The following is a 19367-nucleotide window of genomic DNA, read 5'->3' as shown; positions in this document are numbered from 1 at the left end:
ATCGGCCCGGGCCGAGCGTCGGTCGCGGGCCGCAGTAAATTATGGCGGGAACCGAATGGCTGGTCGCGTCGTCATAATGCCAGGAAACAGATAAGGCTGTTGGCACTGCGATGAACTTGCAAGGAGGTTTTACTTGTCGATACTATTTAATTATTTAACTTGTATGGTTTGTTTCGAGATGGAAACTTAACTAGTGATAATATAAACTAAAACTATTTTTATAATTTTATATTTGTTGTTCTCCGCTCCAATAGACATAAAATAAAATATGAAACAAAAATATCTGTAATATTATACTAACGTACAACTTCAACAACTTTTTAAAATATTATGGTTTTTTTTTCAACCATTATTTGTTGACTTTATTAATTCTGTATTATTTCGATAAAAACATTATCGATTAGGTACCTATTAGTCAGTTCAATAAAGAAACGAATCTTCAATGGCGGCCAAAGCTGACTTTGACAGATGGTAGGATCACCAAAAAAGAAAATAAAAATAACGTAAATTGATAATTATTTTATTAATTATTTCAAATTGTTTGTTGACAAACTTTTTTGTTATTGTATTTGTGTATTTATATGAATTATCATATTTACGTATACAGAATGTAATAAAATCCCCATAATACTTGTAATAAGCCCCTAAAACTGAACAACTTTTCCCAAAGAACATATTTTGTCAAATTCCAATAAAACATTATTTACTTTCGCAAATGCATAATTGTCATTGTAAATTTATGATAAAAACTATTATAGGGAAAATCAAATACATTTTAGTGATTTTATTTTTCCATTTTTTTTTTGCATACCGTACGGCCGTGTGTGAGCGAGAGGGAATGATAAGCGCCGCCATTGAAGATTCGTTTCTTTAAAGAACTAACTAATACTATAAAATATATTTCGTTTATCCATCGTTTATCAGTTTACATTACAATAATTGGTCACGTGACGATTGGCCAATCAGGAACATCGAACATCTGAAAAAAAAGATGATTGAATTTAAATCGAAATAAAAGAATTCTAAATTCGAATGCGAGTGTACTGCACGGTTCTCAACAAGAGTCATAGGTGACAGCCAACAGTTATGATCTATGCACTATTTAGTGCACACTGCAGAGCGTTTCTGATTATAAAAGTTCTATAATTTTTGAAATAAAGTGATGATGAAAATGACACAAGCCAGCAAATATCAAAGCGGGGTGAGCTCTGTTCAACTGTAAATGTTCAATGCAGATTTGAGGTCAGTATTCTGTTATATAACGTGGAAACTCCGAAGCCTAGTGAATGTTTTATCTATATAACGCTTTGCCATTTTTTCTACAACTTACATTATATTTACAGCATATTATACAAATTACAATGATTCAGGTTGATTTCTGACACATTTTAGTTAAGTAAGTATATTATGTGTTGTTTAAAAATACTGATTTATATATTTTTAAATATTATTTTACTGTATTGAGATGAGTGTGTAATTTTTCATTCTTTTGGCGAGATGGTTACAAAATAAGCACGGAATAGACTTAGTTCATATAACGACATTCGTTGTTTTGAAATTATTTGAAAGTACATACCATGAAATCACACATGAAATAGATAAGATGATAATATTGAATTTGGTAAAATATTCGGATAATATAGTAATTTTTAATTTTTTAGGTAACTTTACCAAAACGATTCCCTATTCTTTCAGTTTTTTTCGTTATGATTTCTTATATCTCCTGTCAGTTGGAACGTCAAAAAACAATCATGATTCTTTTAACTATAAAAACATGTCACCAAAATCCTTAACCTGTCATTCGTTCAAACAAGTCAAACGTAACAGACGGACCGACAAAAGCCCTTTCGCATTGCGGGCGTTCTCCCGGCGGCAGAGTACCAGGGGCGCAGCGGTATCAAGAGATCGTTCACTACAGGGAGGTGGGGTGGGGAGCGAGCGGGTAATTGGTTCGCGCCGCCCGAGGCGAGCCCGTATCGCGCTTTACCGACGGCGCCCCCGGTGTCGGGTGTGGATGAATGGAGGCGTGGAGTCGTGTTGCTTCTTATTTTTAGAATTAGCTCCAAGTATTTTGCAGTTGCGTTTTGAAGGAGCTTGTAGTTATGGATAGAAAAATGTTAAAGCAGCAACGTCGCCTGTGCAACTATTGTCACCATTGTCATTATTGTACATAAAAGATAGCTACTCTACATTATTTTATGTAATGACACTTTACCAATAACTTAGAAATATTCTCTATACCAGAAATATAAATATTTTTTTGTAAAAATACGCTCTCTTCTATTATACAACTCCCCAGAACAATTAGTTCTGGTTGTATAATAGAAGAGAGCGTATTTTTTATAACGAATAGAATGTAGAAAGTATGTACATATGTACTTATTTCTTCAAATTAAACGTAATACGCATTACATAAACTATGAATATAAATTCAAAACCCCGTTCCGATACATTCATACAATTTTCTCAACACACGTCCTGCAACATCTCAAAATATGTATCCGCTACAAAACATTTGTTCAACATTGCAGGCCAACACTTGGCAAAAAAAAAAAACAATAAGGCATCTCCATAGCCGGGCGGCGGCTGTTTGTCATGCCGGGAGTTATAGCTATGTCATGCGGCCACCGGCGCGCCACTTTATACATCCGACGCTACCGCGTTGTGCACACAGCTTTATATCTATAATTATAGCGAGCGTACAGGGCCGATCTTACTTCGAATGCTTTTCGAATTTGAATTTGGCAGGGCCAGGGTTTTGTTTGAATTTCGAATGAAGTGAAACGGAAAAAAGTTATTATTTGAACCGTTTGCCGAATGTGTTTTTGTATTAATTAAAGTCAAACGTCGATTAGTTAAACATGAAAGGTCTTCTCTGGTTTGGAGGAGGACATAGGATAGGTTTTATCGTGGAAATCCCACAGAAACTGAAACTAGTTATAACACGCGGGCGAAGCAGCTTCAAATAAAAAAATACAGCAGTTGCATTTTGATACAATTCAATTTGAGAAATAATGAACTAATTTGAAGTAGGTATAGGAATTAAACGATAGATTGGATAATTATGTTTAATTTACAAATAAATTTCCAATATGATGAATGATGATCCTCATTTTACTATTTTTAATTTTTATATTATGTTAGCGTTCATTATTCAGACCAAAAATCTTGCATCAATATGGACTGGTTCTAATGTGATAGTAAGTTTTTGCTTCAGTTGAGAATTAAATAAAAGCGAAAAACTGAAGAGGGCCAAACGTCGAAAAATGTAACTTGAAATTTATAATAAAAAAAAGTTTTCGGATGAATAGATTATTATTTTTAACCTTAGTTAAACCGGAGTCAGTAAAATTAACCGTTTGTAACAATTAACTGTACTTCTTTCAAAGTACCAGGCATCTATAACCACCCAGTAGGTGCCCTATCAAAAGGCCCGCTCATTACTGTTGCCGCGGCGTATTTCGAGAGGCGCGCCGTCCGCATGAAATACGATGTCGTCGTGTCACGGATACTGTAGTGATGCGATGGTGATTTATCGACTGTTGGATTACTTGTGTCGATAGGAGTGCTGGGTTTTAAATTATCATTTGTCAGTTCAGGCAAATCAGAAGTTAAGAGTTGGGTTACGTTATTGTTCTCTCACTTTATAGTACAGTCTAGCATATGATAACATTTTAAATTTTGATTTTCCTAAAAGGTTCAACATTACCGAAGAAAAAATCAAATGAGTTATCTTAGTTACAAGAAAAACATTGCATGTTTCAAACAAAAATCATATGCGTTCCTGCTTCGCGAAAATGTTTTAACAAGGCGCTGGAAACAAAAAGGAGTTATTTTTCCAAGCTCATTACGAGTACACTTCGAAGCTTGTGAAATTGCCGTTCGCGTGTCACGGATAGGCCGGTGACGTGCTTAGTCTACTGGCTTAGAAGTCAAGCAAGTGACAAGTGGAGTACTGAAGTATATAAAGCCCTTGTTAATGGGTAAATAGAATCCGTTTTCCTTGTAATGGGGCTAGTTTAGCACGGTTTACGCAGTGTGTTTGAGTTGAGAATATGTAAGTACGTTAGGTCAGGTTCCGTAATTTAGGCGTAAGTAGGGCATGATGTAGTTATATACGTAGTGACAAGTGTCCCGTTCATGCATTAAGGTTTGATTTACATTTACACAATGAAGAACTTTTAGCAGATAAACATGCAAGGTTAAATGCCTTAAAATAGATAGTCTTATTCATTTATCTTATTATTGTCATTTAGTAAGCATATGAACGAAATAAAGTGAAGATGGTAATTCTTTTCATTTTTAAATAATGTATTGAAAACATTAAAATGTTTATGTCCCAAATGCATCATGAGCGTTTATTTCTATCTGGAAAGACTGCAAAGAAACATTATTTCGTACTTTTTAGAGAAGACGTTTTAAACGATATTCCGATATCCATACGTCTTCCCGTATTTAAGGTTTTTACGCATTCACAATATATTTTAGTTTGACTAATTTTTAAAACACTTAATAATAGAATAATATATTGAAATGTATACTTTGAATTATTACTTCAAGAAGAACATTGACTTCAAGTATATTATAATGAAATTTACATTACTTAAATATATAGTAGACTTGGACATCAGACCAATAATAGATGTGCCGTAACGTCAAAGGAATATATTTCAAAAAGCTCGGTGAAGCGTATTGAATGCGGTCGGAGATGTCTTCGACTGCGGGGTATTCTTGACTACGAGCTAGTGATGCACTTGGACGTGAGATATCGATAATTTTTATTTTAATAAGCCTTACTGTTTTCATATTTTCAACGTATAGAGAAACGTTTGATTTAGAATTGATAGGAGATTATTGTTGTATTTATCTTTTTACTATGTTAATTATTATAATGAGTGCTGTATTGGAGAGAAGAAACTTTTTTCTTTATATAAGTACATAATATTTATAATTTATATCAATTACATTAGATACACCAACAAGATTCTTCACAAATACTTATTTTAGCACAAGAGAGACTCACTTTATGAACAGTGCAGTTTTTTTTATTAAATATGTTTTTTGCAAAATATTTATTCACAGTATTCAGTGATTGTCGTTATTTATAGCATATTCTATACATACATAACTATAGTCATAAATAAAGTTAAAAAATTGAGTTTTTATCGGCCACCGAGATTAATGCTTTTATGTTTAAAAGTGTTTTTATCACATCACTAGCTCCCCTCACATGCAATCAGTCGGGGCGAGCCGTGGCGACGCCACTCAACGCGCCTCGTAAACGTTATCGGCTACATCGTAAAAACGCGACATAAAATGGCGAACGTGCCGACTGCCGCTTTAACGTGCACTGCGAGCGTTCTAAATTTGAATTTATTCTGTTTTCAGTAACATCGATATCGATTGTTCCATTGTCACTTTACTAGATTAAATTTTAAAATTTGTTAAAACGTTTTTTGGAGATTTTTTTTTATTAATAATGAAAATAAGATACTGACTAAATTTAAGCATTAGTGGGCTTAATTAATGTTGTAAAGCTACCGTAGACCGATTTTTTTATTCTATACATGGTTATTCATAAAACAGGTTTTATATTTTTATCTCCTTGTGATGACGGGAGGCGAAGCTGAAGACACAACAATAAAACGATATGTTCAACACAAAGTTGCGGTTAACATATTATAGTTTTTCATTACAGTGTTAAAAATAATAAAAAAATGTATAAAAAATATTTCAATCGTATTTTTTATATTGAAGATATGAAACAACGGCGAATTTTTTTTACATTTTTTACACTAATAGTATGTAATTACACATGTACTACATAATAATTGTGTACTGTAGTCTGTAACTAAGCAATGCTAGTCTCTTATGATGAATTCCATATTTTTTCATTTTTTCATCCTACGAGGTCTCAGATATCTGGTCCATACACCAGCGCCCTATATTTTTGCGGCAGATTTAACCGTAAGAAAAACACGTTAAAAATATGGTACTGTTGTCGTTTCATCCAGGATTATGATTTACATAAAATAATACTCGACTCGCCCGCGGGTCTCTCGTCCCGGGATATGGGAATCTGCTGAAATGGATATGGGGTAATGTGAACGAATATGCATTTGGAAAATGTATGATTTTGTGCTAATTTTGTTATTATAATATGTAGTCTAGAAAGAAAAATCACCAATTTTAAGAACCTATGGTACATTTTCTAATGTTGAAATTCGAACTTAAACCGGCATCAACGTTTTCGTTTATACCTTTTTGATTGTAAAATATTATTCTGCCAGTTATTGACATGCAATTTATTAACGTATTATTTTTGGTTTCCCGAGTCAAGCCAGGTGGTAAGCTAGTCTCGAACACCAGCATTGCTACAAACACAAATGACCGCTAACTCTTACAATGTAATATTTCAGGGCTTAGTCCCTTAAAATTATTCCGTAAAACCGCGCTCACCTAATCCACTTTTAATTTTGATTAATACCTCCCTAGCGTACTGGAATTAACTCTTTTGCCTTGTTTTCCCTATAGTATAAATGTAAGGTACTGTGAAAGATTATTGTTACATTGTCACTGTGAATTGAATGAATTTCGATGTGCATTTTGGCCAGTGCAACAGTCTTTATATCTCGAGTAATTTACGAGTAAATTACATTGAGATAATATGTATGGTAAATTACTATATTTAACGGTAAAATTGTTATTATTACTAGTTCGTATCAGTCTTTCATAGAGCTGTTAGATGGTTATGCAGTGGTATTGAAGTACATAAAGTACAAAATTAAAATATATTTTGTGGTACGGGAGCTATTAACGTTGAAAAAGAAGTCATTTTAGTATAGCTGGTTTTTTGATATATTGTTCCTCTAGCTATTTCGGTTAGAGTCCGCGCAGTCTGGCTGGCCGGAGTGGTTGCGTTCAGTAGTGCGCATCTTATCTGCACAGGAAATTATCCTTAATTTAAAGTCATTTTTTAACGCGTAATTTTTAAACTTTTGCCTTTAGATAGATCCATCAATCATAATTTTTTTATTGCAAGACGTTTTTTTCGTTGTTAAATAGGTGCCAGACGCAATTTTTGATTTCGTTTTTATAAAAAATTCAAATTATTTTAGAATGTCTGTAAATTTCATATTATGTTCTTCAAACATAATATAATCTAAAATTTATTAGCCAGACGCTAATTCGATTGTTAAGTATTAAATATCTATACTAATATTATAAAGAGGAAAAGTTTGTAAGTATGTATGTAAGTATGTATGTATGTATGTATGGTTTTCACGCAAAAACTACTGGACCGATTTCAAAAATTCTTTCACCATTAGAAAGCTGCATCTTTACTGAGCAACATAGGCTATATTGCATTTTCAAAAAAATTAGAGATCCTTACCAAAAATGCAATAATGTAACCCAAGGTGTAAAAAAATTCTCAATAAAACTTCTGTCATCGCGTGCGCTGCGGAATCTATTGAAGATAGAACAAAAAAATGTTCTACGGTATTATAGAATGGATCAATATCTACAAGAAAGTCCGCGATACCATATGTCCATCTTCAGTAGTTATGTTACTACAACAACTTTTTTACGTTTTCAAAGTAAATAGAAGTGCCGACAGTAATCAAACCATGTTATCCATACACATATATTAATCCTTATCCCATTAAATGATGTTTTATTATAGACTGTTTCAATACCAGCAAAATACTTTTTAAATGAAAAGAATTGGATATTCCATTCAAAAGATATAACGAATTTTTAAAAGTGTCAATCTACAGAAAATAGTAGGTATACTGTTCGAGCAGGCCGTAGTGCGGGGGTCACGGAGGAATTCTACCAATATGCGTCTTGACGGAACACAGTGGGGTTTTGGTCGGTAGGAATCCGACATAACCCACGGCCCCTCCCCCGGAGGCCGTGGGTATCTATGAAAGATTTCCCCACTAAAACAAAAAAAAAAGGCCTTAGTGCGGGACGGGGTAAAGGTGATTTTCATGTGATTAAAAATTAAACCTATAGTCCGACCTATAGTAGACTTTTCACTGTAACGATATCGCTATCTATGCGTGTGAAACCGCAGGGCATTGCTAGTGTACAAATAAAAACGTAGTGAAAGTAGGTAATTATAACAATTTGATGATTGTGTATATGGAGAGATAGTTTAAAGTGCAAGAGAGATAGAAAGGGTCGGCCGCGAAAATTAAATAACAATAAAAAATAACTTCTTTTTTTCGAAAATATACCTAAGATGCATAGAAATTGAATTGTTCCTACTCTAGGATTCCCTGTGTTGTGAGAACAAGTACCTTCCATTGGTACATTTTATTCCTTAGGCTAAAAAATAAACTATTAGGGTACATCAACAATCTTCTATACAAAACAATTTTTTTATTACTTATCTATTAAGTTATGGGTTTAAATGAAAACAGCGATTACATAAACTTATGTATATTGTTTCCAATAGCACATTGCCTAATACCACACATTACACACCGCGTACAAGAAGAAAAAGAACCACAGACAAAATACAGTGTTGCCAATACAAGTTAAATTTTCTAATATACATATATCTAATATTAACTAGCGACCCGCCCGGCCCTGGCTTGGCACGGGTGCAATAATCGCTAAATACACTACAGAAAAACTGTGAACGTTGAATATAAAAACATAGCTTTCCGCCTGCGGCTTCGCCCGCGTTTTCAAAGAAAAACCCGCATAGTTCCCGTTCCCGTGGGATTTCCGGGATAAAACCTAGCCTATGTTACTCGTGGATAATGTAGCTTTCGAATGGTGAAAGAATTTTTTAAATCGGTCCAGTAGTTTATGAGCCTATTCATTACAATCAAACAAACAAACAAACAAATCTTTCCTCTTTATAATATTAGTGTAGATATAGCCGGGCGGCCGGCTGGTACCGCCGCAAACGCTACGTCCCGCAATTTTTAAATCTGTAATATCTTCGAAAATATTCACTTAAATCCATGTGTAAAAGGCCATATAGATCTATATTAAATGAACAATGTATTCAAGGTCTTTAATTGGTTAAGGATTAATGCTGTATTGGTTAAAATCGCTTCGAAAATTAGCCATTATTTGTCGTAAAAAGTAAATGATAAAAAAAGTTATTGTGGGTTATCCATAAGAGATAGACATATACCATCACGGACTTTTCTGTAGACCTTTTCAATGCAGTTAGTACATTAAGTATTTTGATAAAACTCGTAGGGTGCCTCCGTTTGCACTGTAAGTGGAAAAATTGTAATTATTTACGTAATCACATTAGAAACCTCAAAAATAACAGTAGGTACTTCTCCACTATTTAATGGATGTTATTATACATATAAACCTCCCAATTGAATCACTCTATCTATTTAAAAAAACCACATCAAAATCCGTTGCGTAGTTTCAAAGATTTAAAGAGACATAGGGACAGAGAAAGCGACTTTTTTTATACTATGTAGTGATGATGATAACAATATTAATTCATTAATCTTAATTCTTAATATATATACATAAATCTCGTGTCATAATGTTTGTCCTCAATGGACTCCCAAACCACTTAACCGATTATAATAAAATTCGCACACCATGTGCAGTTCGATTCAACTTGAGAGATAGGATAGTTTATACATGTAGGTACCACGGGCGAAGCCGGGGCGGACCGCTAGTATACCTACCTATATAAATTCATGCTAACTACTTTAGTTAAATTCAATACAAACTTAAACATGCGTGTGTGTGTGTGTTCACGTGTGTGTGTCGTGTGTGGTGTGGTGTGTGTGTTTTTTTTTTTCATTTTAGCTTTTATTTATAAGAACAAGTGTAAATAATATTGTATTCTTGCAATTATTTCCTGTCGCATAGTTAAAATACACTAGCTGATGAGCTGCATGCTTCATTACTTTTTTTTATTTATACACATTATTTAATACTTAACAATCGAATTAGCGTCTGGCTAATTAATTTTAGATTATATTATGTTTGAAGAACATAATATGAAATTTACAGACATTCTAAAATAATTTGAATTTTTTATAAAAACGAAATAAAAAATTGCGTCTGGTACCTATTTAACAACGAAAAAAACGTCTTGCAATAAAAAAATTATGACTGATGGATCTATCTAAAGGTAAAATATTAAAAATTACGCGTTAAAAAATGACTTCAAATTAGGGAAATTATCCTGTGCAGATGAGATGCGCACTACTAAACGCAACCACTGCGACCAGCCAGACAGCCCGGACTCTAACCGAAATAGCAAGAGGAACAGTATATCAAAGAACCAACTATACTAAAATGCTCTCTTGTCAACGTTGGTAGCTCCTATACGATTGGCAATTGCTTGTTTATATCGCGACCAATTGGTTTTAAATTGAATCTAGTTTACCTAATTTCTTGTTTTCTAAAAAAATATCGGATAACCTGTCCTTTATTATGTTAAATATTATTAGAATTAATAAGAAATAAGTATAGAAATTACTTGTTTTGGTAATAATTTCTCGTTACTTTTAATTAGCAAGTAAAAGTTGTTAAGTACTTCAAAGAAAACTAATTCGGACTAGTTAAACCAGGATAACAGGAATGAACGATAGAACCGTCGAGTACCAGGCGGCCATAATCCGACAGGGAGTTGCTTCCTTTCACGGAAATGTCCCTTTCCGGACGATAAAGGGACTCCAACTCTGTCGGATTATTTTCTCACGATAAAGCCCTAGGCTAACTGCTGGTTTTTCAGTAGACCATTACCTTATAGGATTATTGATTGCTTCTTGTATTAAGCGACTAAACTTGTTGGACAAATCCTTGAATAACTTACACAAATCAGTCCTTGATTTATAGACGAGTTCATGACGGCCGCGGCGCGGCGCGGGCGGTTTTTAATCCTTTTACCGTGAAATAATTCCCCACAGTTATATAGAGTATTTTTAGCACTCATGTTTAGTATTAATCTACTTTATTTAATAGCTAATTAATAATCAAATTATTAATCGATTTCTGTCAATTTGAACTAATAAGTAATAGGTCCCTAGTTTGCCTGTTAGCCAAATTATTATACGAACAATCGAAAGAATGCAAATTCATGTTAATTTTTTATAATAATCACAATAATTAATGAATCGAACGGTAGTAAATTGTTTAATAATTGTACAGAGAGCCACCAGGCACGCATAAACACGAGGTGTAAGTTACGAGTCATGTACGGCCGGAGTATTGTAGTCAGTACGTGTCTAGGTAGATAGCGACAGTAGACGGTATAGAAGTATAGATATCTAAAGTTGTAAGTGCTCGGGCAATGTGCCCCGGGCCGCGCCTCGCTTGTCGACCGATGGGATGATGGTTTATACTGCGCTTCTGTTGCCTTGATACTTTATATATATTTTGTGAGATTTATTAGTTGAATTTGCAGCTTGATTGATATGAAACGACCGATACATTATTTTATTTGTTAATTTTACAAGTATCTACCTATCATCCCTTTGGATAATAATATCGCCATTATTAGCAACGTATAGGTATAATGTAGGTAATAAAGTATGGTAAATCAATATAAACAATAAAATAACTGTTATTTATCTAAAAATTTTAAAATATTTCCCTAAAAAATTACTTCACTATGATCTTGCGAAACATCAAAATTAGCCTTTACTCTTAGTTAATTTATCTACTAAGGGCCGATTTTTCAATCCTTGGTTAAAATTTATCCGTCCAATAAAAAATTACACGAACATTTTAAAATGTCACTCGTAAACTGTCATATACGGACAATTAGAAAAAAAGTGATGATGATGATTTTATTTTTATTTTTATAATATAAATAATACGTTATTCGATGAATAAGTTTTAAGTTTTAACCAAGGATTGAAAAATCAGCCCTTATTCGTTTTAATTCTATTAACCTACATAATACATATTTACAACTTAAAAATTTAATTCTATTGATGCATTTAATATATTCATTGATACTCCTTGGTTGAAAATAGTCAATTTTTGTCAGTCAGGATTACATTTTACAAGAATTTTGATGGGTCTGCCCCAGTACCATGATGTTTTCGGTATAAAAGCAATATTATTTCCAGTGTGAAAAAGACAGCGCCAGGCCAGACCTATACAGGGTGACTGTTAAGACGTCAGACGAATTTAGACGCATTTTGACAGGAGCTTCTTCTCATGAAACTGAACAACTTTTGTTCTACAACTTTGCTGAATTCGTAGAAAAAAATTTGGACTTTGTATGGAAATCGGTCAGCTGATTAGCGAAGTTTCCTTACAAAGTCCAATTTTTTTTACGAATTCAGCAAAGTTGTAGAACAAAAGTTGTTCAGTTTCATGAGTAGAAGCTCCTGTCTAAATTCGTCTAATGTCTTACCTTTCACCTGGTATAGGTAGGTCGCCTAGCGCCATCACTTTCCCACACTGGAAGTAATGCTGCTACAAGACATCATGATCCCTCTGATTTTAGTATGAAATCTTAAAGAATATTCTAAAGAAAAAGAACAGTATTTCCCGCAAAAAACGCGTCCAAAGTCTAGTGAAACATAAATTATCAAAGCTAGCCGTCCTCAAACAGTCGAGTGTGGACAAGTTGACTGCGAAGTGGTCTGTATTGTTCAAAACTTCAAGTGGGTAATGGCCAAGTAGCAGTACTTTTGCCTCGTGTTCTTGACGAAATGTTTTTTTCACAAAACTTTATACATACAGGTATATACTGCTTTTACGTGGCACAAAAATATGAAAAGTGTTTTGACTATAATAGTCTATCCTTGTGCCAAATCCAAATCTATCTATTTATTCATCGTACCTAGTAGGATAGGGTTTTCTATTTGCGTCGGTTCGCATTGAAATAGGAAAGCTTTAATTTCCTTGTTTCAATTGTGTTAGAAAGCATCTTGTGACAAAACACGACTTGAAATATCACATAGTTCATAGTCATAGTAGATATAAATATGCATGTTTTTTTTGTGGGCAATAATACCTATTATGTAAAATATATGTACATATTATATTTAAAGAAGTGCGACATTAGACCTAAACTAATAAGTATTTGTCCCTACATAGTCCTGGGATTGATCACCTGCTTGCACCATAATTAAATCGATAACTGAAACAGATGTGTGCATCTGCCCCATTCCCGAAAAGGGGACACCGAGGCCAAGTGGTACACTTCACACTCGGTACTAACTGCGATGTCATTTCGCGAATTTTAAGATATACGAAAGTAAACCTTGATGACATAGGTACAGAGGCTAATATCAAATAACCAAGTCCCTTAGTGTTTAATACGTATGACAGACGATATTGTGTATTCCTGATGCTCAGTTTGGATATCGATTTTTCATTATTAGCTGCAGTGGAATTAATAAATTCGTAAAGGTCTAGCAAATATAAAAATAAACTATCTTGTATTGATTTGTGGATTGTAAGAGATTAAAATTGATTCTAAGAATAGATTCAAAAAATTCGTATAAGTGTACTACCTACATTGCACTGTGCATTAGAATATTTTTTTATTTAATTTATTGGTTAAAAAAACACTGAAGATAATAATGTAATAGAAAAACACGGATATGATTTTAATTAGTTCAATAGAAGAGCTATGTCAAGATTATACAATCCATTAAAAATATTCTTGCGACTGTGTGACTTTAGACCAGAAATCTTTGAAAGATTTTGCCGTCAAATATGACTTGGTTAATATTTGTCGCCGAAAATATTGATCTCCAAAAAACGTGTTTCATGTAAATGCGTTCAAGATCAAACATTCTTAGGGTTGCCATTTCCCACAAATCATTTAATAAGAAACAAGAATTCGATTGTCTGTTTGATTATTAAGATTTAACTGAGAAAGTACTCAATAGATTTAAAAAATCTTTTTAACTTTAGAAATACATATATCTGGTAGGCAACAGGCTCCTATGTTTTTTATTCTACCACAAATGGATTGAAAATTGCCACAATATTTTGCAAAAAGTTATTATTTCACTTTAAAGTAGTAATGTGTACCTATATGTATGCTGTGATAAATGTTCCCACTTCCTTCCTTACCTTCCCTCAAAACCGAAACTCTTGAGAGGCAGCCCTGCACAGTTCGCATCTGCCTTTGAAGCGCCGCGGCCAGTAATTTACCGCTTCCACCATTAACTTGCTACACTTATCATTATAATCACCTCTATTGTTGAGAATTCTTCAACCTTTGTCGTCGAAGCACATTCGTTAACCGTATTTTTGTAAATTAGAAGCGTCTGATGCGACTCTGCTGTACGATTTCCTTTTAAACTGATCAACAAACAAATTAATAATACCTAATTTAGTATTTTTTCCAATGGTACATAATATATATGTGGTACGAAATTATATTTGTACTGTCCGGTGCTGGATAAAAGCTATGGATACGCATAACTGTGGAAAATATGACTGCTTGGATAGGAAATGATGATCAAAACGAATTAAGATGTGCAACGTAGAAAGAAAGTAGCAATAACTTTAACATACATGATACAGCAACAATCGTTGTATTCTTTCTTAAAAACATAAGATACAGAAAGGGGGGACTATTATCAAAGTCTAGTCGCAAAAAGTCGTATACTATAAATCACTAGCACCAGCCACTAGCTCTAACGTAATATAACAATTTACACCCAGCCCCGCTTCCAAACTACTAACGAACTGAAAGCACTCGTTGTATTTCATTATTAATGCGACTACGTGACGGTTGTTCTGTCTTTATGGTGTTAATATTTCAATTTGTCCGGTACAATTCGTGGTTTTGCGTTTGAAGTGTGGAACGATTGATCGTGGTTACGGAGAATCAGTTAACTGGTAGATGCTGCGAACGAAGTACGCTTTACAACATTGACGTTTTCCTTCATTGTCTTTCTTTGACGCGACTTCTGAAGTAGTACTGTTTATAATTGAATTTTATGCTTGGGCCACTGCGTTTTGCAGAGTCGTTTCATTCTCAATTGATAATTCGACAGTTCTGCTTCTTCAAGGAATAATGATAAAGTAACATAAAATTGACCAACGAAAAAATTGACGTTAAAGTTTTAAAATTTTTATGTAAACAATTATTTATAATGCATTTGTTTCACGATCATCTCTGAATGAATTTTTGAAAAATCAAATAATTTCGCAGATTTCTTCAGCACTTAGGTACCTATCTTGCATGCTACTGGCAATATTTTTACTAGCAGAAAGCCTATTTACATCAGCATATTACGTTTTATAAATAACATTTTCAACATTAGAAAAATCAAAACAGAAAATACAGCAAGTTTAAAAATGACACATCAATCAGAGTGTGGAAATCGTCACGTATGTAAATTATGGAGGATTATGGTTCGAAGGGTGCAAGAGGGGTGACGTGGGGTTGTCGGTGCTTAGGAAGGTTATAGACGTACTAGTACCCGCGACTTCTTTCATGATTATTCTGTGATGAATATCACTGTATTAGAAAAAAAATACATGTTTTTACATTCCCTTTTATATATCGGTTAATAGACGAAAGAAAGGCAGAAATAATATATATATTGGGTTTACACATACATAGTTTAATCTAATGTTTCAAATCAGGTGAATATAATATTTTCGCAGTCAATTTATTTTGATAATTCAGTAGACCGTACGTAATCAATGAAACAATTATTACAATTTTCAAAAATAATTATCCGCAGGTAAGTGACTAAATGATAATAAATAATAATTTATGTACATTCCATGCCGGTATAGCGCAGGTCATCTCTGTTACGTTGTCGCCTTGCAGCTTCACTTGATAATGTGTGAGCGGTTGAGAAAATGGCCCGCGCCATAGATTAAATAGATGTTAGCACTCAATGTGACGGTGAAATAATTTTTAATTTGAATTTCTTTTTTCTAATTTCAAATTTGTACTCTTAAGATAATAATATATATGTATATCTCTTTAAGATATTTAAATTTAAATATTTCAATATTATGTTTTAATTTAAATTTCGAAATCCATTTCGTAACCTTAACTTATATAGTAGGTAGGACGTATGTACTCTTACAAAATATTACTTACTACATTATTATGTATTTTCTAAATTATTTTTTTAAACTCATAAAAATATCGTAAGCAGCCCCACATCAATTAACGCAAGAACGTGTTAGCGTGAAACGTTAATCATATCCCAATATGTGAATTGTGTACATACTACGACCATTAATCATTCATCAATCTCAATTCGTCAATCAAAAGGTGACTCGCGAAAGTGCGTCGACTCGAGTCCACCCACCGGCCACAAATCTTCCCTTTCACTCGAGCCCAGCATCCCGAACGAGAGGAAACAGCACGCTCTAAAGCACGCGACTGCGTATCGGCTACTCCCGAAATAGTCCCCCCGCGCGGGGTACCGGCCCATCGACGTGCTTTTAGTATGCTGCGCGCATGCGACACGCCCGCACTCTTCTGTGTCCCTAGTACAAAACGCTCGTAAACATCCCAATAAATTTAAGCCGTGCTATGTTATAAATAAAATGGTTGCGATATTAGCAAACCCAAAATGGAGCGAAGACCTCACCATCCAGATGATCATCGAATACGAGAAACGGGAATATCTCTGGAACCCCGTCTCGGAGCACTACAAGAACAAGAAAGTACGCGAACAGGGATACGTCGAAATAATTAACACGTTGAATCTAGTGGACGTTACAGTAAAGGAGTTGAAAAATAAGATAAAAAATATACGTTCATCGTACAGTGTCGAGTTGAAGAAGATCCGCGCCGCAAGGAAGGCCGGCGCGCATGCGTACCGGCCCAGCGTCACGTGGTTCGAACACGCCGACAGGTTTCTGAGGGCGATCGTCACCCCGAGCTCCGTAAGTGCTTCTATTCACGACACATGCGCGTTAATACCGACATTGAAGCGAAACATTTCTGTTACAGGTTGACAACAGCTTGTTGGAAATCGCGATGAGCGACGACAGCGACGCGGTGCAAGATCTGAGCGAGCGAAAGTCACCAGAAAAGAAAAGCCCGCGTAAACGCCGCAACTCGACCCGGTCCTCCACACCTTATGTCCTAAATACACCGTCGCCGCGGCCCAGTACGCCATTCGGTCTCAATCAATCTTCCCCATTTGGAATCCTACCTACATCGACGACTGCCCCGTTTCTGAACCCACCTGTTGGCATAGCAACCCCGCTAACAACTTCACTCGCTACAATATACCCGCTGCCCTCAAAACAAAAAAAGAACTACGACGACCGGAGCGATTCTGAGCCGCAAGACCTCAGTCAACATTCCGAAAATGGGAATGAGAATGAATTTGAAATGTTTGGAAAACTGATTGCAAGTCAGTTACGAAAGCTGCCGCTGAGCCTCGCATTGGATACGCAATTAAAAATTCAGACCCTCGTGAATGCGGCTCGCATACAAGCTGTATACCAACAATATAGCTACGCTGGCCCGTCGCAAGAGGCATTATCCGTGCAGGCTCTCTCGAACGGTATCCTGTCTAGCATGTCCCAAAACTCATTCGCAGCTCGTTCTGTAATGGGCATGCGAAATGAGTCCCCGGAGGACATGCAGCGGGATTTAAAAGTCGATTATACTGTAGGCTCAGAACCTGAAGACTAAATTGACACATCCATATACCGAGCATTTACAATATGTTTTTTAGAACTGCTCGATGTATTATATGTTTGGCAATGTTGCCAATATCGTTTACGGTACGAGTCAAATTGTCTCGTATGCTGTATATCAGGGATAAACAATTACGTCTGTCCCTGATGCAGATAAAAAATATCATCTATGTAACGTCAAATTTGGATTTGACGTTTGACAGCGGAATCGAATTTTTTTAAAAATGGATGTGTAACTCAATGAAAATCTACCTCTGAGTATAATATATTCCAGCTCATAATACATATTAAATATGTGTTTTAGATGTTTTATATATGTGATAGGTTTAGTCAGTAATAGTCGGAAGAATGCCAAAGTACAAAAAATAAATAATCTGCCAATAGAAAATAAACAAAGTATACAATTTGAATTAATTCTAGAATTAAGGTTTGATGTTAGATCTCGATGTATGGCTGTGTTTTGTTTTTTCTTATACATAATCATAGAACTATAGGTTTTGTATGATATTTTTATTTTTAACTTTTTTTTTACAAATTTATTACGTTCGTTCAATAATTATAAACTTAAACGAGCTTATTTTTAAATCAAGTCAAACAATTTAAAAGTTATTAAAGATTTATTTTACTTCCAAAATATTTATTAATTATTTACCTGTACTTACTTACATGTATAAATTACGAATTTATTTTCAGTGATAGAATAGTTAGGTACTGTAGAAACGTGAGATGTGATTTTTTAATAGAAAATACCTCAACAGTATACATTAGATGTTAAGTAATATTAAATTGTATTTTATCTGTTGTTGTACGTGCCAGAATTAGATGTGATTTATTGAAGAATAAATATTTTATGAATGTCAACCAGTGTTTTATTATTTTCAACACAAAAAAGTGGATATATTATTTCTTTTTGGTCTTAATTGATTTTGTCTTTTAATTCTAATATAATATTTATGCTAATATTTTTTTACCAAAAATCCAAGGTTTTTAATTCATAATAATATGAAGTCTTATTAATTTCACCATTCACGGTAGGTACTTATATCCATCTCTATCTACTAAATTCAAAAAATTACATTACCTACCTATACATTTAAATGTATCTGTCAAAATATATAAAAATTGAATAACGCTATTTCCGAACGACTGCATAATTTATTAGTCTGTGCAAAACTGCAAATTGCCGCTCCCGGCTCCCGCCAAAAAGCGTCCGACATTTTGCTATAGCTACCGAAATGGCGGGATCGCGAAACTAGCATGCGCTGCCACTCGTTAGCATTTATTAAGCTCAAGAATTTATTATTATTATGTAAATGAATAGTACTCCGACATTTTATAAGTGGAATTATCATTTTTTACACTTTTATAGTGGTACTTAGGATTTTTTCATTTGTATGAAAAACAACGGAAAGCTGACAATACCTAATTGACATAAACGACATTTCATCTAATGAAAAATATCACAATGCATCAATTTCGTACTATGTTTGATTATAATCATCCCACTCTCCAAAACAGTTGATCCAGCAAGTACGGTATGGGTCATAAAGGCACAATAAATAGCAGATCCCAGGATGTGCGCAAAGCACCGTTTATTACAACCATTATAATTGTCGACTCGTTCGCAGTATCTGTGGGGACGTACCCTCAGCGGTGCGGTCCCGTTGGGATCAATAATTGTAGAAATAGATTTGATCGTGCTGTTAATGTCCTATGGTGGAACTATGATCGCTTCTAGGGTTAGCAATTGAAAGTTTTTAATGTTT

General features: G+C 34.3%; 2 protein-coding genes across 5 annotated transcripts in view; both read left to right on the top strand.

Annotated features, from left to right (window-relative positions):
* Positions 1 to 19367, top strand: part of LOC149477473 (nucleolar protein 4) — a 136040-nt gene that overhangs the window by 6052 nt on the left and 110621 nt on the right. The gene's annotated exons all lie outside the window — the stretch shown is intronic.
* Positions 16085 to 18475, top strand: LOC149477474 (uncharacterized). Its single transcript, XM_089710851.1, has 2 exons — positions 16085 to 16836; positions 16904 to 18475. The coding sequence occupies exons 1-2, from the start codon at positions 16495 to 16497 to the stop codon at positions 17594 to 17596; spliced, it is 1035 nt and encodes a 344-aa protein (XP_089566977.1). The 5' UTR covers positions 16085 to 16494; the 3' UTR covers positions 17597 to 18475.

The sequence above is a fragment of the Colias philodice genome, chromosome 25 (genome assembly GCF_061535455.1).
Source record: "Colias philodice isolate Cphi_HAF_F1 chromosome 25, ilColPhil1 Martin Lab GWU primary, whole genome shotgun sequence".
Lineage (NCBI taxonomy): Eukaryota > Metazoa > Arthropoda > Insecta > Lepidoptera > Pieridae > Colias > Colias philodice.
Note: the sequence above shows the minus strand (reverse complement) of the source record. Positions and strands in the feature narration are given on the sequence as shown.

What these genes read in the sequence shown, in the direction of transcription:
- LOC149477474 (XM_089710851.1), top strand. Translation starts at nt 16,495, where the DNA reads ATGGTTGCGATATTAGCAAACCCAAAATGGAGCGAAGACCTCACCATC. An exon ending in CGATCGTCACCCCGAGCTCC is followed by an intron (nt 16,837 to 16,903) that starts GTAAGTGCTTCT and finishes TTTCTGTTACAG; the next exon opens with GTTGACAACAGCTTGTTGGA.